The 15,715-nt window shown below is 36.2% G+C and overlaps 1 protein-coding gene across 1 annotated transcript; it reads left to right on the forward strand.

Annotated features, from left to right (window-relative positions):
- Positions 1-1,486: 1,486 nt before the first annotated feature.
- On the forward strand, positions 1,487-15,351 carry INSL6 (insulin like 6; the record flags this gene model as incomplete). The annotated part of the gene is given in 5 exon segments (XM_081237920.1): positions 1,487-1,624; positions 1,628-1,760; positions 14,924-15,253; positions 15,256-15,278; positions 15,280-15,351. Coding segments are annotated over 5 exon segments (696 nt in total).
- Between the last annotated feature and the right edge of the window lie 364 nt (positions 15,352-15,715).

Below are 15,715 nucleotides of genomic sequence, written 5' to 3' on the forward strand. Positions count from 1 at the left end.
ATGCCTCTGGGAAGCAGGGCAAGGCTGGGCGAACAGGAAATGGAGAAAAAGGTATAGAGGCAGAAGGCAGAAAGGAGAAGGGGAAAAAATAACATTTTAAAGGAAAGAGGTGAGAATAGCGTTGACAATTGCTGGAGCCTCTGAGGCTTTGGCATCCTGAAGTTGACTACTCCTGAGACGGCCCCTGACTGCCCCCTTGTGGCTGCTAGCACACCCTTCAGCGCCGACACACTCTAATAAAATAAAATTTCATTGAAAATGACAAGGCAACCTATACCGATTATGCTGCACTTCCCTGCCCCTTCCCTCTTAGTTTAGCGAAATGCTGATATTCTTACAAGGCAAATCCTCTACAAGGCCCTGTCACACCATCAACTAAAATTGTAGCCAAGATAGACCTGAAGGGGGCACTCTCAGGCCCTGCCATGCATCATCAATTGCTCCACACATGAAGAGACAGTTGCCTACATATCCAAGAGGACGGCGCCTCTACTTATAATCCAGCAGGAAGAAAAAAAGCTTCTCTCCGGCCCGCATATCCCAGCCAATCGGAGACTAAGCAGTCCAGCCAAGGAGAAGACCCCATACTTTGGACTCCCAGCTTCCTCAGTGGACTCTTTGGTTATCACACCCCCTCCCAGCTTCCCCCCCTTTTCTCTATAAAAGCAAGTTCTCTTCCTCATTCTCTGGATTTGCATACGGCCTGTCATGGTTCACATGTCCTGAATTGCATTCCTCTGGCTATTCCTGAATAAGCTCACTTTTGCTGATAAAATAACCGGCTAGTACTAAACTTGACACTAATAATTTGGCAATGGACAATCCTCTATAATCTATAAACAAAAAAAACTAGATTATCCCAAGTCCTCTCTTTGTTCTGGAGATTGAGGCTAAGGCCCATTTCTCCCTGCAGAACTGGTAGGAATTTCCTCAGAAAGCTTTGCAGCGGACTTTAAAACGTGCACACGTTTCGACATATTTGATTGCCAACTATGCGTCAGGCCCTGAGGTACAATGGGAAGCAAGAACAGACGCCGGCATTGCCTTCGTGAAACCCGGGGATTAGGGGAAGAAATTATCAAACAGGCGCACAAATAAATGTGAGGAAACCTACCTAGATAAACGCCATGAAGAAAATGAGAGGTTTCTCGAAGGAAGCGACGTCCCAACAGGTAAAAGAGACGGGAAACGCATTCCACTAGAGGGACGCGTTAACTACGGCCCCATATTTCATTTGATGAGTCTCCCTAGTGAGGATGGCAAGAAAAACTAATCAATCATTTTAAAAATTACAGGCAGCCACCTGGGACGGCCTGAGAGCCCCGTGTAACGCGGGAAGTTTAGGCGCCCGCGCCGCTCACCTAGTCTTGAAGTTCTCGCGAGGTCCGCACGCGAGAATCAGAAGGTCGCCAGGTGCGCACGCGCAGTCGTGGGGCAGCCGGCAGTTAGGGCCCTCGGCGGGCTTGTCTGTATCGGGGGTCCAGGGATGCCGCGGCTCCTCTGTTTGTGTGTCGGGCTCCTGCTAGTTCGGGTCTCCCGTGAGCTGAACGACATTAGTCGAGCCAGGAAATTGTGCGGCAGGCATCTACTGCAAGAAATAGTAAAACTCTGTGGCAGTGTTAACTAGAGCCACATTGAGGAGGAAAAGCCTTTCACACAGCTGCTTTCCCAGGCCTCGGAGAAGGTTGACACCTTCATCCCTGACCGGTTAGAAAGCTCCCAAACCACTTTCCCGGTCTGGAGGAGAGCGACAAACCCAGGTAAAAATCTAAACCAGAGGCATGTTTCTTCATCTTTGTACATTTCTTATTCCCGAATTTGCTCTGCCAGGCATGGAACTTCTGCAGGAAATGGAATTTGTGCCTAATACATATACAAAACCTCTATGAAGTTTTTGTTTTTGTTTTTTGTAACTTGGAGGAAAGAAGTGTACACGTAGTAAGTCAACACATTTGTATAAGAATAATGCTGTTTCCCTCGCTTTCCCTTTCTGCAGTGCCCTTGTCACCTGGCAAACTCTATTTTGTCCTTCAAAGCCTGATTTAGGTATCATTTTACCTGTGAACTCATCACTGACCATTTCATAGCTACTCACTCCATTCTCCATTCTACCGCAATATCTAACACATAATTCTTTTTTTTTTTGCGGTACGTGGGCCTCTCACTGTTGTGGCCTCTCCCGTTGCGGAGCACAGGCTCAGCGGCCATGGCTCACGGGCCTAGCTGCTCCACAGCATGTGAGATCCTCCCGGACCGGGGCACGAGCCTGTGTCCCCTGCATCGGCAGGCGGACTCTCAACCACTGCGCCACCAGGGAAGCCCAAACACATAATTCTATTTAACTATTTATATTTAACTCTAATATTTAACTATCATCAGGACCTGCTACATAATTGGCCCGGCCTAGTGCAAATAAAAATGCAGGGCCCCTTGTTCGAAAAGCAGGAAAAACCGTTAAAGGTACTAAAATATAACGCTTTTTACCTTTCTTGTGCGTATCTCCTCTGCTCAAACACATGGTCCTCTGTACCATCAGACTTCACATACAAGCCAAAAAATAAAATTATTGAGAATTTCAAGACTGGGACAACAGAGCATTAAACAAAATGCAGGGTCTTTCTAAGAACTAGGCTTGTGCTACTGGCAAGTCTCAATCTCTTAAGGCCAGCCCTGTATGCCATACCATATTATAGGGATTGCTCATGTATGTTTTTATCTGAAATGTCTAGCAGAGGGCTGAGCACAGGGTATGTGCTTAATATGTATTGAATTTATACTTAATGCTTTTAAGCAGTCTTTAGGAAGAATGTTTTTGTTTCAGATCCATTCTTCTGTTTTTACATTTTGTGACTAACACACTTTAGTTCCAATATGTTTGCCATTTTAAAAGAAAATGCACTTTATTTGTAGACTGTGGTCTATAGAGTGTAGTGTCATTGAAGTTATTGCCTTTTATAGTAATTCAGTTGATTCGATTTGGACAAGTTTTGCAAAAGTCAAGATTTCTGAAATTAAGGAAAGGAGTTAGACTATCGTGCCAAAAGAGAGACCCTAATGTAGATGACTGAAACAAACTAAAACATTGCCTAGCACATTATAAGCACTTATTCTTTTTTTTTGTTTTGAGGTATAGTTGGTTTACAATATTAGTCTCAGGTGTATAACATGGTGAATCAAAATTTCTATAGATTATATTCCATTTAAAGTTATAAAGTATTAGCTATATTCTGATAAGCACTTATTCTTCTTTAATGAATGAATGAATAAATCTTATAAGATTATTGCTGCTAAGAGAATAAAACTGTTTTTATTGATGTGTATTTGATTTACAATGTGTTAGTTTCGGGTATACAGCAAATTGACTCAGTTATATTTATATATAATATTAGTTTAGTTATTAGATTAGTTATATATGTATATTTGTATATATTCTTTTTCAGATTTTTTTCCATTATAGGTTATTACAAGATATTGAATATAGTTCTCTGTGCTACACAGGAAGTCCTTTTTTAATTTACTTTATATATAGTAGTGTGTATCTGTTAGTCCCGTACTTCTAATTTGTCCCTCCCCCCTTTCTCCTTTAGTAACCATAAGTTTGTTTTCTATGTCTATTTCTGTTTGTAAATAAGTTCATTTGTATCATTTTTTAAGATTCCACATATAAGTGATAATCATGATATTTGTCTTTCTCTGTCTGACTTACTTCACTTAATATGATAATCTCTAGGTCCATCCATGTTGCTGCAAATGGCATTATTTCATTCTTTTTTATGGATGAGTAATATTCCATTGTGTGTGTTCCTTTGGCTTTTAAGTAAAAATAAAAGACACATTTTTCATTTTCACCAATAACTGTTGAACAATGTATTCACCATTTTGTCCCACTACCCTCTGCCATTTTCCAGGCAACTTCATAATTCCATCTTCCCAAAACTTTATATCTTTTTGAGCAAAGAACTGTTCCAGGTGCCTTTTACAATCTTCCAGGGAATTGAAATTTTTTTCCATTAAGAGAATTTTGTAAAGACCAAAATAAATGGAAATCTGAAGATGCAGTGTCTGGTTAATATGGCAGATGAATCAGAACTTCCCAGCCAAGCTGTAACAGTTTTTGCCTGGTCATCAGAGGAACATGTGGTCTTGCGTTATCCTGATGGAAGATTATGTGGTTTCTGTTGACTAATTCCAGATGCTTTTTGTTGAGTGCTGCTTTCAGTTGGTCTAATTGGGAGCAGTGCTTGTTGGAATTAATTGTTTGGTTTTCAGGAAGGAGCTCATAGTAGAGGATTCCCTTCCAGTCCCACAATATACACAACATCCCCTTCTTTGGCTGAAGACCGGCCTTTGGTGTGGTTGGTGGTGGTTCATTTCACTTGCCCCATGATCTCTTCCATTCCACTTCATTGTACAGTGTCCACTTTTCATCGCCTGTCACAATTTGTTTTAAAAACGGAATGTTTTCATTACATTTCAGTAGAGAATCACATGTGGAAATATGGTCAAGAAGGTTTTTTGCTTAACTTATGTGGAACCCAAACATCAAAGTGATTAATATAACCAAGCTAGTGCAAATGATTTTCATTGCTTGATTTGGATATTTTGAGTATGTCGGCTATCTCCTGCATGGTATAACGTTGATTGTTCTCAATTAATGTCTCGATTTGATCGCTGTCAACTTCAACTGGTCTACCCGACTATGGATCATTGTCCAGTGAGCAACCTCCAGCACAAAACTTCGCAAATCACTTTTGACACAGTCGATCAGTCACAGCACCTTCTCCATACACTGCACAAATATTTTTTTTTGCGTTTCAGTTGCATTTTTACCTTTCTTGAAATATTAATGAAGCATAATATACTGAAAATGTTGCTATTTTTCTTCCATCTTCAATATTAAGATGGCTACACAAAAATTCACCAATTTTGATAAGGTTTTTTTTCTTTTTAGATTTTTTTTGGTGTGGACCATTTTTAAAGTCTTTATTGAATTTGTTACAATATTGCTTCTGTTTTATGTTTTCGTTTTTTGGCTGAGAGGCATGTGGGATCTTAACTCTCTGCCAGGGATTGAACCCAAACCCCTGCATTGGAAGGCGAAGTCTTAACCACCGGACCGCCAGGGAAACCCCTGATAAGTTTTTTTTTTTTTTAATATGCTGATATGACAGCTGTCACAATACAAACTAACAAAATTGTTTCGAATGAAGTTAAAGACAACTAAACGCTACCAGAGCCATCTTATGGGAAAAAAAAACAAAAACAAATGAACATTTTGGCCAACCCAATAATTTTTAAAGGAACCTCCATACTGTTCTTCATAGTGGCTGTACCAATTTACATTCCCACCAACAGTGTAGGAGGGTTCCCTTTACTCCACACCCTCTCCAGCATTTATTATTTGTAGACCTTTTGATGATGGCCATTCTGACCAGTGTGAGGTAATACCTCATTGTAGTTTTGATTTGCATTTCTCTAATAACTAGCGATGTTGAGCACCTTTTCATGTGCCCATTGACCATCTGCAGTCTTCTTTGGAGAAGTGTCTATTTAGTTCTTCTGCCCAGTTTTTGACTGGGTTGTTTATTTTGTTTTATATTGAGCTATATGAGCTGTTTGTATATTTTGGAAATTAAGCCCTTGTTGGTCACATCATTTGCAAATATTTTCTTCCATTCTGTAGGTTGTCTTTTCATTTCGTTTATGGTTTCCTTTGCTGTGCAAAAGCTTATAAGTTTGATTAGGTCCCCTTTTCTCATTTTTGCTTTTATTTCTATTGCCTTGGGAGACTGACCTAAGAAAACATTGGTATGATTTATGTCAGAGAATGTTTTGCCTATGTTCTCTACTAGGAGTTATATGGTGTCATGTCTTATATTTAAGTCTTTAAGACATTTTGAGTTTATTTTTGTGTATGGTGTGAGGGAGTGTTCTACCCTCATTGATTTATGTGGGGCTGTCCAGCTTTCCCAGCACCACTTGCTGAAAAGACTGTCTTTTCTCCATTGTATATTCTTGTCTCTTTTGTTGAAGATTAATTGACCGTAGGTGTGTCAGTTTATTTCTGGGCTCTCTAGTCTGTTCAGTTGATCCCTATGTCTATTTTTGTGCCAATATCACACTGTTTTGACGACTATAGGATTGTAGTATTGTCTAAAGTCTGAGAGGGTTATGTCTCCAGCTTTGTTCTTTTTCCTTAGGATTGCTTTGGCAATTCTGGGTCTTTTGTGGGTCCATATTAATTTTAGGATTATTTGTTCTAGTTCTGTGAAAAATGTCATGGGTCATTTGACAGGGATCGCATTAAATCTGTAGATTTCTTCCAATCCAAGAGCATGGGATATCTTTCCATTTCTTTGAATCATCTTCAGTTTCCTTTATCAATGTTTTATAGTTCTCAGGGTATAAGTCTTTCTCTCCTTGGTCAGGTTTATTCCTAGGTATTTTTCTTTTTTTTGATGTGATTTTAAAAGGGATTTTTTTTTTTTACTATCTGTTTCTGATATCTCATTGTTAGTGTAAATAAATGCAACAGATTTCTGTATGTTAATCTTGTCCTACTACCTTGCTAAATTTGTTTAGCAGTTCTAGTAGTTTTTGTGTGGAGTCTTTAGGGTTTTCTATATAGAGTATCATGCCATCTGCATATAAGGGGAATGAAAACTTTTAAAGACAGAAACAATAGAAAGCATCAGACTGAATCTTGATCATTTTCCACCATCAAAACCACCTACATATAAACTCACTTTATCCTGCTCTTACAAAGAAGGAACTGTTTCTCACCAGTCTCTAAATAGTACCTTAGTTCAGTTGATATTCATACTTTAATGTGTATATGAATCACCTGGGGAATACTGTTAATATACAGATTCTGATTCAGTAGGTCTGGGGTGGGACCTGAGAGTCTACATTTTTATAAGCTCCCAGGTGATGCTTATTCCGTTAGTTGGACACCGCTCTTTCAGTAACAAGGGACTAGTTCACTTCTCTATTTCTTCATTACTCTTTTCTCCCAGAAATGCAAGGTGGACCTACCCTTTCTACTTCATGTTCAGTGGGCATTTCTCTCACATCAAATACTGTGCTCTCATTACCTATACCCTAGTCAAAATTTTACCTTCAGTCATCCAAGCTTGAGTTTATTATTGAAAAAGAGTTTAGAATCCTTTTTCTCGACAAAGCCTACTCTGGAGACTCTTTTTTCATTAATAAAAAGTCAACTTTAAAACTCAGAGCTGATTAATGACTCCTTTGTCTCAGGTATTATTCACAATCCCCTGAAGGAGAACATGTCATAATTCAATGAGGAGGGATCTGCAATGAAACAGGATTCGTAGGAAATGAAAATACATCTGATAATATTTCAGAGTTCTCATACCCATTAAACATGTTACTATGGGAACTATATAAAGGACAGTTTGATGAAGTGGAAATATCATGTGGCAATAAAACCATGGTTGTTTTAAGATATATGGAATAATGAAAAATAGATTTAAGTTGTCAATATGAATGTGTAATTAAAATTTAAAGAATTCTTAATCTATAAGGAAAGATGACATGTAGTCCTATTAATTTCTAGTGACTAATTTAGAAGTTGTAGAGAGGTATGTGTTTCCAATATAGAATTCCAACATAGAATATATAAGTATGCAATTTCTTTTACATGTGAATGTTGCTGTAAAGTTGATTAATTTTTATTTAGCTTATATCAGCAGAATATATTTCTATATTAGATCAAGTCAGTTATCAACAACTTTAATCTTCTGATGATCTATTTGAGTCTGACACAGGAAAAGATAGTTTGATACACTGATATTCAAAAATGCTTTTTTTCAGGACTACTCATGCATAACTTGAATTTGAGATGTGTGCTTCTTGTTAGTGGATCCTGAATGTATGGGCCATGTCTCATGCTTACCTCATAGTGTGGCACCATGAAGCTAATGTCATATTTCTAAATTCTGGCTGAGCCTGGTGCTGCCTAACTCTTAGTGCCAGGTGAAATCATCAAAGTTTCATCACCAGTTTTTCATAATCCATAACCCCTATTCCAGTTAGATAGGCTGTATTCCCCCATTCTTGGTCTTCATTCATCTGCTCTTGTTTTTTGTTCATTTGCTTGTTTCTTTAGATATCATTATCACAACTGGCTATGCAGAGCCTCTCTATTTATATATTAATTCAACAAAATTTGTGTGCCTGTTGTATATTAGGTATTATTCATGCTGCTTGGGATATAAGAGTGAACAGTTTCACTCAGGAGGCAGTGAAGGTTCTTGCCTTCATGAAGCTTACAGAAGAGTGAAGATAGACAATAAACATAAATAAATTATATGGTATGTTAGAAGATGATTAGTCTCCACATACCTCCTTTCTTCATGCCCATTCTCCTCCTCCCATAGGCAGCCATTCCAATGTTTTATTATGTATTTTTGTTTGTATACATTTTATTGCAAATTGTGCATTATTTCCTGTGCATGTATTTTAAAAATATATCTAAATGGTATTTGAGATCTATATCTTATTATTGCTATGTGAACTTTTAGTCATTGCTTCAAACTGCTGCATAATATTCATACACATTCCTCACATTTTACTTATTCTTTCTCATAGTGATGAACATCTAACCTATATAGCCTTCAACTCCCTGCCACTATAAATAACACTGCAGTGAGCATCATTGTATATGCCCCCTTATGGATCTGTGTGGACATTTCTCTGGGATATATACCTAGGGGTAGAAATGATGTATCATAAAATATATGTATGCTTAATTTCTTTGAGGTGCATTCAGATTGCTTTGCAGAATGGTTACACCAATTTATAGTTGCACCACTAGTACATGAGGATTCCTGTGTTCTTGTATCCGTGTCAAGAATTAACATTATACAATTTTTAACTTTTGCCAGTGCCACAGGTGTGAAATAGTGTCTCATTTTTGTCTTAATTTGCTCTGAATTTGAGCACCTCTTCATATACATATTAGCCTCTTGGGTTCCTTTTTTCTGAAAATTTCCTGTTTATACATTTTGCTCACTTTTTGTTGGAATTGTCATCTTCCAGTTGATTTGTAAGAGTTATTCAAAATCTAGATACAATAATAATCATCTGTAGGTTTTAGATATTACAAATATGTTCTCCTATTCTGTCATCTGTCTACTGGTGTTTGACAGAAAGTCTTAATTTTTATACAATTAGACGATAAGTGTTTTGCCTTATTGTTCATACTTTCAAAAGTATGAATAAAACTTTCAAAAGTTTTAGAGGTTCCTTTTCTGTTCTTCTGTTAATTTTATAGTTTTACTGTTCTCATTAGGTCCTTAATTCTGGGGCCCATTTTTGGTTCTGTTCTGCTAGGGATACTATCTTAGTTTTCTCAGTGTCTTACTTTTCTCTACGTGAGGAGATAATTTTCTGAATACCATCTACTGAACAATCGGTTTTTTCCCATTGATTGTAGAGCCACTTTTATTGTTTATTAAGTTTGTCTGAGATTCTTATTTAATTGGTCTTTTTGTTTGACTTTGTATTATTACTACACTGTTTTAGTACTATGACTCTGTAGGATGTCATTTATCTTGGAGAGCAAGTCTCCAATGTTTATTTTTTTCCCTTAAGATTGACTGAACTAATCCTCTGCCTTTATCCTTACATATATATTTAAGAGTAAGCTTATTGAATTTATTTTATAAAAACCCATCTGGAATTTAAATTGGATGCATGGAATTACAGAGAATAATTTGAAGAGAATTGACATCTTTTTAACAAAAAGTCATCCCAGCCAAAAACATGGAATATCTTTGTATTCTGTCATTAGAATTTTAAAGTTTTCTCTATAGAGACTTTCTGTATTGTTGGCTAAGTTAATGCTTAATACTTTAATTTTGTTGCTATTGTAAATACTTGTTAATTATATTTTTAGTTAGTGATCATTGGTTAGAGAAATGCAGTTGAGTTTTACAGGTTGATTTTAATCCAGTAATTATGTGGAACTATCTTAATAGTTTTTTGTCACTTACTTTCTAAACTTTATACCACTCTTCTTTTTTTTTTCTTATAGCATTTGCAAGGAGTCGTTACAGGTTTTTGAGCAGAGGAGTGACACAATTGACATTTTAAAGGGATCACTTTCACCACTGTGTTGAGGATAGACTGTAGGGAGGCAAGAGTAGAAACAGAGAGACCTATTAGGAAGGTATTAGAGAGGATAGCATCTGGATAAGGATGGTAGCAGTGAGTGGAAGCAGTGAAAACTGTTATAATCTAGATATATTTGGGCAGATATGATGTAAGAGATGATAAAAAAGAAAAATCAGGAATTACTCCAATATGTTAAAAAATATGTGATTTCAGAGTTTTTGCTTTGAACACCTGGAAGGATAGGGTTACTATCAACTGAAATAGGAAAGGCCTCAAGTGGAACAGGTTTGGAAAACAGTATTAGTAGTTCAGCTTTGGACATTTTGAGTTTGAAAAATTCAGGTGGAGTTTTAAACATGTTGAGTTTGAGACATCAGAGTGGAGGTGTTGCGTAGCAAGTAGGATATATGAATCTGGAGTTTGGAAGAAAAAATTTGCTTAAAGAAAGAAATTAAGGAGCCATAGGTATATAGATAATTTTTTAAGCCATAATACTGGATGAAATCATGAATAGAGTAAGTATAGATTGAAAAGAGTACCAAGGACTGAGCTCTGGGAGACATCAACATTAAAAAAACTGAAGAGGAAGTACTTGCAAAGGAGGTAGAAAGGGGCAAATAGTTAGGTGGGAAGGAGAGAAAATGTGGTATCCTGAAAACCAAGTGAAGAAAGCATATCAAGAAGGAGTGGTTTTTATTAGTTAAATGAGAGTTGGCTGTTGAATTTAGCAATATAGAGGTCGTTTGTGAGCTTTATGAGAGAAGTTTTGGTGGAGTGATGGAATAAAAGCCTGTATAGAATGCATTTCAGACAGAATAAGAGAAGAGAAATGAATTAATAAATACAGAAGGAGTTTTGCTACAGAGGAGAGAAAAAAAATTGGATGGTAAGCAGGGCCAAGAGAAGTGTTTCTTGTTTTTTTTTTGTTTTTTTTTTAAGTGGGAGAAATAGCACATTTGTTTGCTGATAGGAGTGGTTCGCTAGAAGTGAAAAAATAATGATGAAAGAAAGATAAAGAGAAGCACTACTGGAGTGATATCCTGGAGTGGGCAGGAGGAAGTAGATCTAGTCCATAAGTGGAGGAATTGGTTTTAGAGTGGATAATTCATCTATGGAAATACTTAGGAAGGCAGAATTATGGGTATGGATGTTAAGAGATGAGTAAAAAGATGGTGAAGGGAACAAATACAAGTTATCTTCTGATTCCTTCAATTTTCTTATAAAGTAGAAAGCAAAACCAGCTGAGAGTGAGGATGGGAGTCTATTAATATAGTAAATTGCATTGATAGATTTTGTGATCTTGCATTTCTGGGATAAACACTTTCTTAATATATTTGTAAAATACGTTCATGGATTCAGTTGACTAATACCTTATTTGGGACTTTCAAACAAACATTTGTAAGTGAAATAGGCTTATGGTTTAAAAAAATGTTTTTAATTGAAGTATAGTTGGTGTACAATATTATATGTTACAGGTGTACAATTTTTATACTCCATTTATAGTTATAAAATATTGGCTATTATAAAATATTGGCTATATTGCTGGTATTGTTCAATATATCCTTGTAGCTTATTTTATACATAATTGTTTTACCTCATAATCCCCCACCCCTATCTTACCTCTCCTCCCTTCCCTCTCCTCACTGGTAACCATTCATTTCTTCTCTATATCTGTGAGACTGCTTCTTTTTTGTTATATTCACTATTTGTTGTATTTTTTAGATTCCACATATAGTGATATCATACAGTATTTGTGTTTCTCTGTCTGACTTACTTCACTTAGCATAATACCCTCCAAGTCTATCCATGTTGCTGCAGATGGCAAAATCTCATTCTTTTTATGGCTGAGTAATATTCCATTATATATACATACAAACATACATACATACATACATATATATCTCTCTCACATCTTTTTCTATCCATTTATATGTTGATGGACACTTAGATTGCTTCCATATCTTGGCAATTGTAAATATGCTGCTACGAACATTGGGGTGCCTGTATCTTTTCGAATTAGTGTATTGTTTCTTTTGGATATATATATACCCAGAAGTGAAATTGCTGGGTCATATGGTAGTTCTAGTTTTAGTTTTCTGAGAAACCTCCAGACTGTTTTCTAGAGTGGCTGCACCAGTTTACATTCTCACCAACAGTACAAGGGTTCCCTTTTCCCCTCATCCTTGCCAACAATGGTTATTTATGTTAGTTTTGATGATAGCCATTCTGGTAGGTATGAGGTTATATCTCACTGTGGTTTTGATTTGACTCATTTCCTTGATGATTAGCGAGGTTGAGCATCTTTTCATGTTCCTGTTGGCCATCTGCATTTCCTCTCTGGAAAAATGTCTGTTCAGTTCTTCTGTACATTTTTTGATTGGGTTGTTTTGTTTTTTTGATGTTGATTTGCATGAACCGCAGTTGTATCTGTATTGTAGTCCTTTTTTTCCTAGTGTATTTTGTTCACTTTCATCTTTTTTTTTCCTTGATTAGTCTGGCTAAAGTTCTATTTTATTAATCCTTTAAAAGAACCAACTTTTGGTTTTCTAAACCTTTATATTGTTTTGTTTCTATAATTCATTGATTTCTTTCCTTCTTATTTGAGTTATCTCTGTTGCTCTTTTTCAAGTTCATTGATTTGAATACTCATTTTTAACCTTTCTTGTTTCCTGATGAGTACAGCTTGTTTCCCTTTAAGTTCCCTCTCCAATTTGACATGTACTTTTCATTAACTAGTCCCTAGTTGTCTTCATTCATGAACAAATTTCCTTCTTATTGTCTGCCTTTTTTTTCCCTTTAAGTGACAGAACGTGGCACATCTCATCCAGGAAGGTCTTTCTTCAACCTGCATAGACAACCTAATTCACTTTTCCCTTCAGTGTACTCTGTTCATCGTGACACACTTTAATTGATCACATATTTATCTGTCTTAGATGACATTATTTATTTGCTACTTTAGAATAGATTAATATCTGTCCTAAAGTTTTACTATTCCACATTTCATCTTAGGCATTTACTAAATACAAAGTTATAGAGTATTCTAATAGGACTGTCACTGCAAGAGACAGAGTTTCTCCTAAATACCCTCAAGAAAAAAGCGGAGGATAGTTATTATAAAAACAAGATCTGTAAATGGATCTGGAAAGGCCCTGGAAAGCCTAAGGAATCAAGTCAGTGCTAAAAACACCTTCTCTCTTTCTCTCTCTGGATCTTTTCTCCTCTAATATCTATGTTCCTTTATAACTTTAGCTTGTCATGATAAGCTTCACAGTATCCTTTCAGTTTTAGTTCTAACTCATCTTGTTCTCATTACTTCTTAGTTCTAATTTTAAAGAAAATGAAGGAAATCTGATTGAGCCAACTTATTTTTCACATGGCGTGGATTGCTGGCCACTGTAGTAGATTGGTTTGTTTGGGGTCAGGTGCCAACCTCCTGACTATTCATCTGTGGATATAATGTGGAATCACTCTATGACTGCCTATGGGTGACTCTACAGCAGTGGCTAGAGGCAAATATATCTTCCAAAAGGGACTGTAGATGGGCAAGGGCAATGATGGAAATCCAACAAGCTGCCAATTAATTACCTTCTGGTGTTATTTTAATTTATTATCAGTAATATTGAGTAAGAGCAGTATAATAGAAATAATCAGTTCATTGAGCGTATCACCACTTCTCCATTTCTTTATATTTCAACAAAAACCAAAATGGCTTCTACTAACCACTTAGTTAAAAATGTGTGTAAAAGACAAATAACTCAATTAGAAATTGGCAAAGGATTTGAATAGACATTTCTACAAGGAGGATATATGATAAGCACATGAAAAATGCTCAACATCATTAGTTGCAAGGTCATTGCAAATCGTAACTACAATGGGATACCACTTCACATCCATTAGGATGGCTCTCATCAAAAAATGGAAAATATCAAATGTTGGTGAAGATGTGTAGCAGTTGGAAGCCTAGTGGTGGGATTGTAAAATGGTACAACCACTGTGGAAAATAGTTTGGCGGTTCCTAAAAAAGTTAAACAAATTTACCATATGATCCAGCAGTTCTACTCCTAGGTATGTATCCAAGAAAATTGAAAATGTGTTCACACAAAAACTTGTATGTGGGTGTTCAGAGCAGTGCTATTCATAATAGTCAAAAAGTAGAAACAGCCCAAATGTTCATCAACTGATAAACAGGTAAACAAAATGTGATATATCCATACAATGGAAAATTATTCAGCCATAAAAAGAATAAAGTATTGCTAGAGAGGCTACAACATGGTTGAACCTTGAAAATATTATGCTCAGTGAAAGAAACCAGACACAGGTGGCCACATATGGTATGATTTAGGCAGATCCATAGAATAGAATGTAGATTAGTAGGTGCCAGGGGCTAGAGGAAGAGGGAAATGGGAGTGACTGCTAATGGGTGGGGGTTTCTTTTGTGGGTGATAGAAATGTTCTGGAATTAGGTGGTGGTGATGTTTGCACAACCTTGTGAATATATTAATTGTATACTTTAAAATGCTCAATTTTATGGCATATGAGTTATATCTCAAAAATATTTTTGCATAAAAATGTGCAAACGTTTCTAGGCCTTTTTTATAGGAAAACAATACCTACAACTATTTTAGTTAAAAATATACATTGCTTTCAAATAACCATTTTACTAGTTAAAATGTGATTACTTGTGTTTTCAAAATTAGCTGACTCTAGTATTACAGCATTATATTTAAACTTTCAGCTAAAGGAAGATTTTAATAAAGTAGGATTTTTTCTTGTCTCTCAACAGTCTCTACTTTTGCCTCTCAGGAAGAAGCATTAAACAATTTGAAGGTGCAGTCACTGCCTGAGCATCAGTACAAAAAGGCCAACTTGCCTTTTAAGACAAGACAAGAGATATTTTCCTCATCACAAGATATCAGTCCATATATTCATGAGATTGTAGAATTTCACAAGAAAAATACAAACAAAATTAAAACCTTAAGCAATTTGTTTTGGGGGAATCATCCCCAAAGAAAGTGCAGAGCATACTCAGAAAAATGTTGTCTGAAGGGATGTACAAAAGAAGAACTTATTATTGCATGCCTTCCATATATTGATTGTAAAAACTTAAAGAAGCATCAGCAGTTGTGACTGAGATATACTAACCATCATAGGAATTATACTAACTTAATAAAAAGCTTAATATATTTTACTTTTATTTTATTTTTTTGGTGATTGTCCTTGTAAGTTTTCTACTGTGAACAACATCTGAATGTACTTGCAAGCACTTGACAATATTTTATGGTGGTAATAGGAATCTTAGTATTTTCTTTGGTGCCCTATTTTTCATATATTTTTATATTTGAAGAAGATGCTACTGGACATGGCATGATCATTGTAGACATCTAAGAATTAACCTGTTTATTCTTGTCATTATGATTGAAACTCTCTTAAGCTACATTTAAATGGATTATGGAATGTTCTGCATTCCATGTGTATGATATACAGACTGGTGCCCATGACTATTACGCTCACTCCAGTATGCTAATACATCTGTCCTACCAATTTAAAACTAACCAACTACTACTCCTAGTAGGAG

This window comes from Mesoplodon bidens, assembly GCF_964165515.1.
Source record: "Mesoplodon bidens genome assembly, chromosome: 6".
NCBI lineage: Eukaryota > Metazoa > Chordata > Mammalia > Artiodactyla > Ziphiidae > Mesoplodon > Mesoplodon bidens.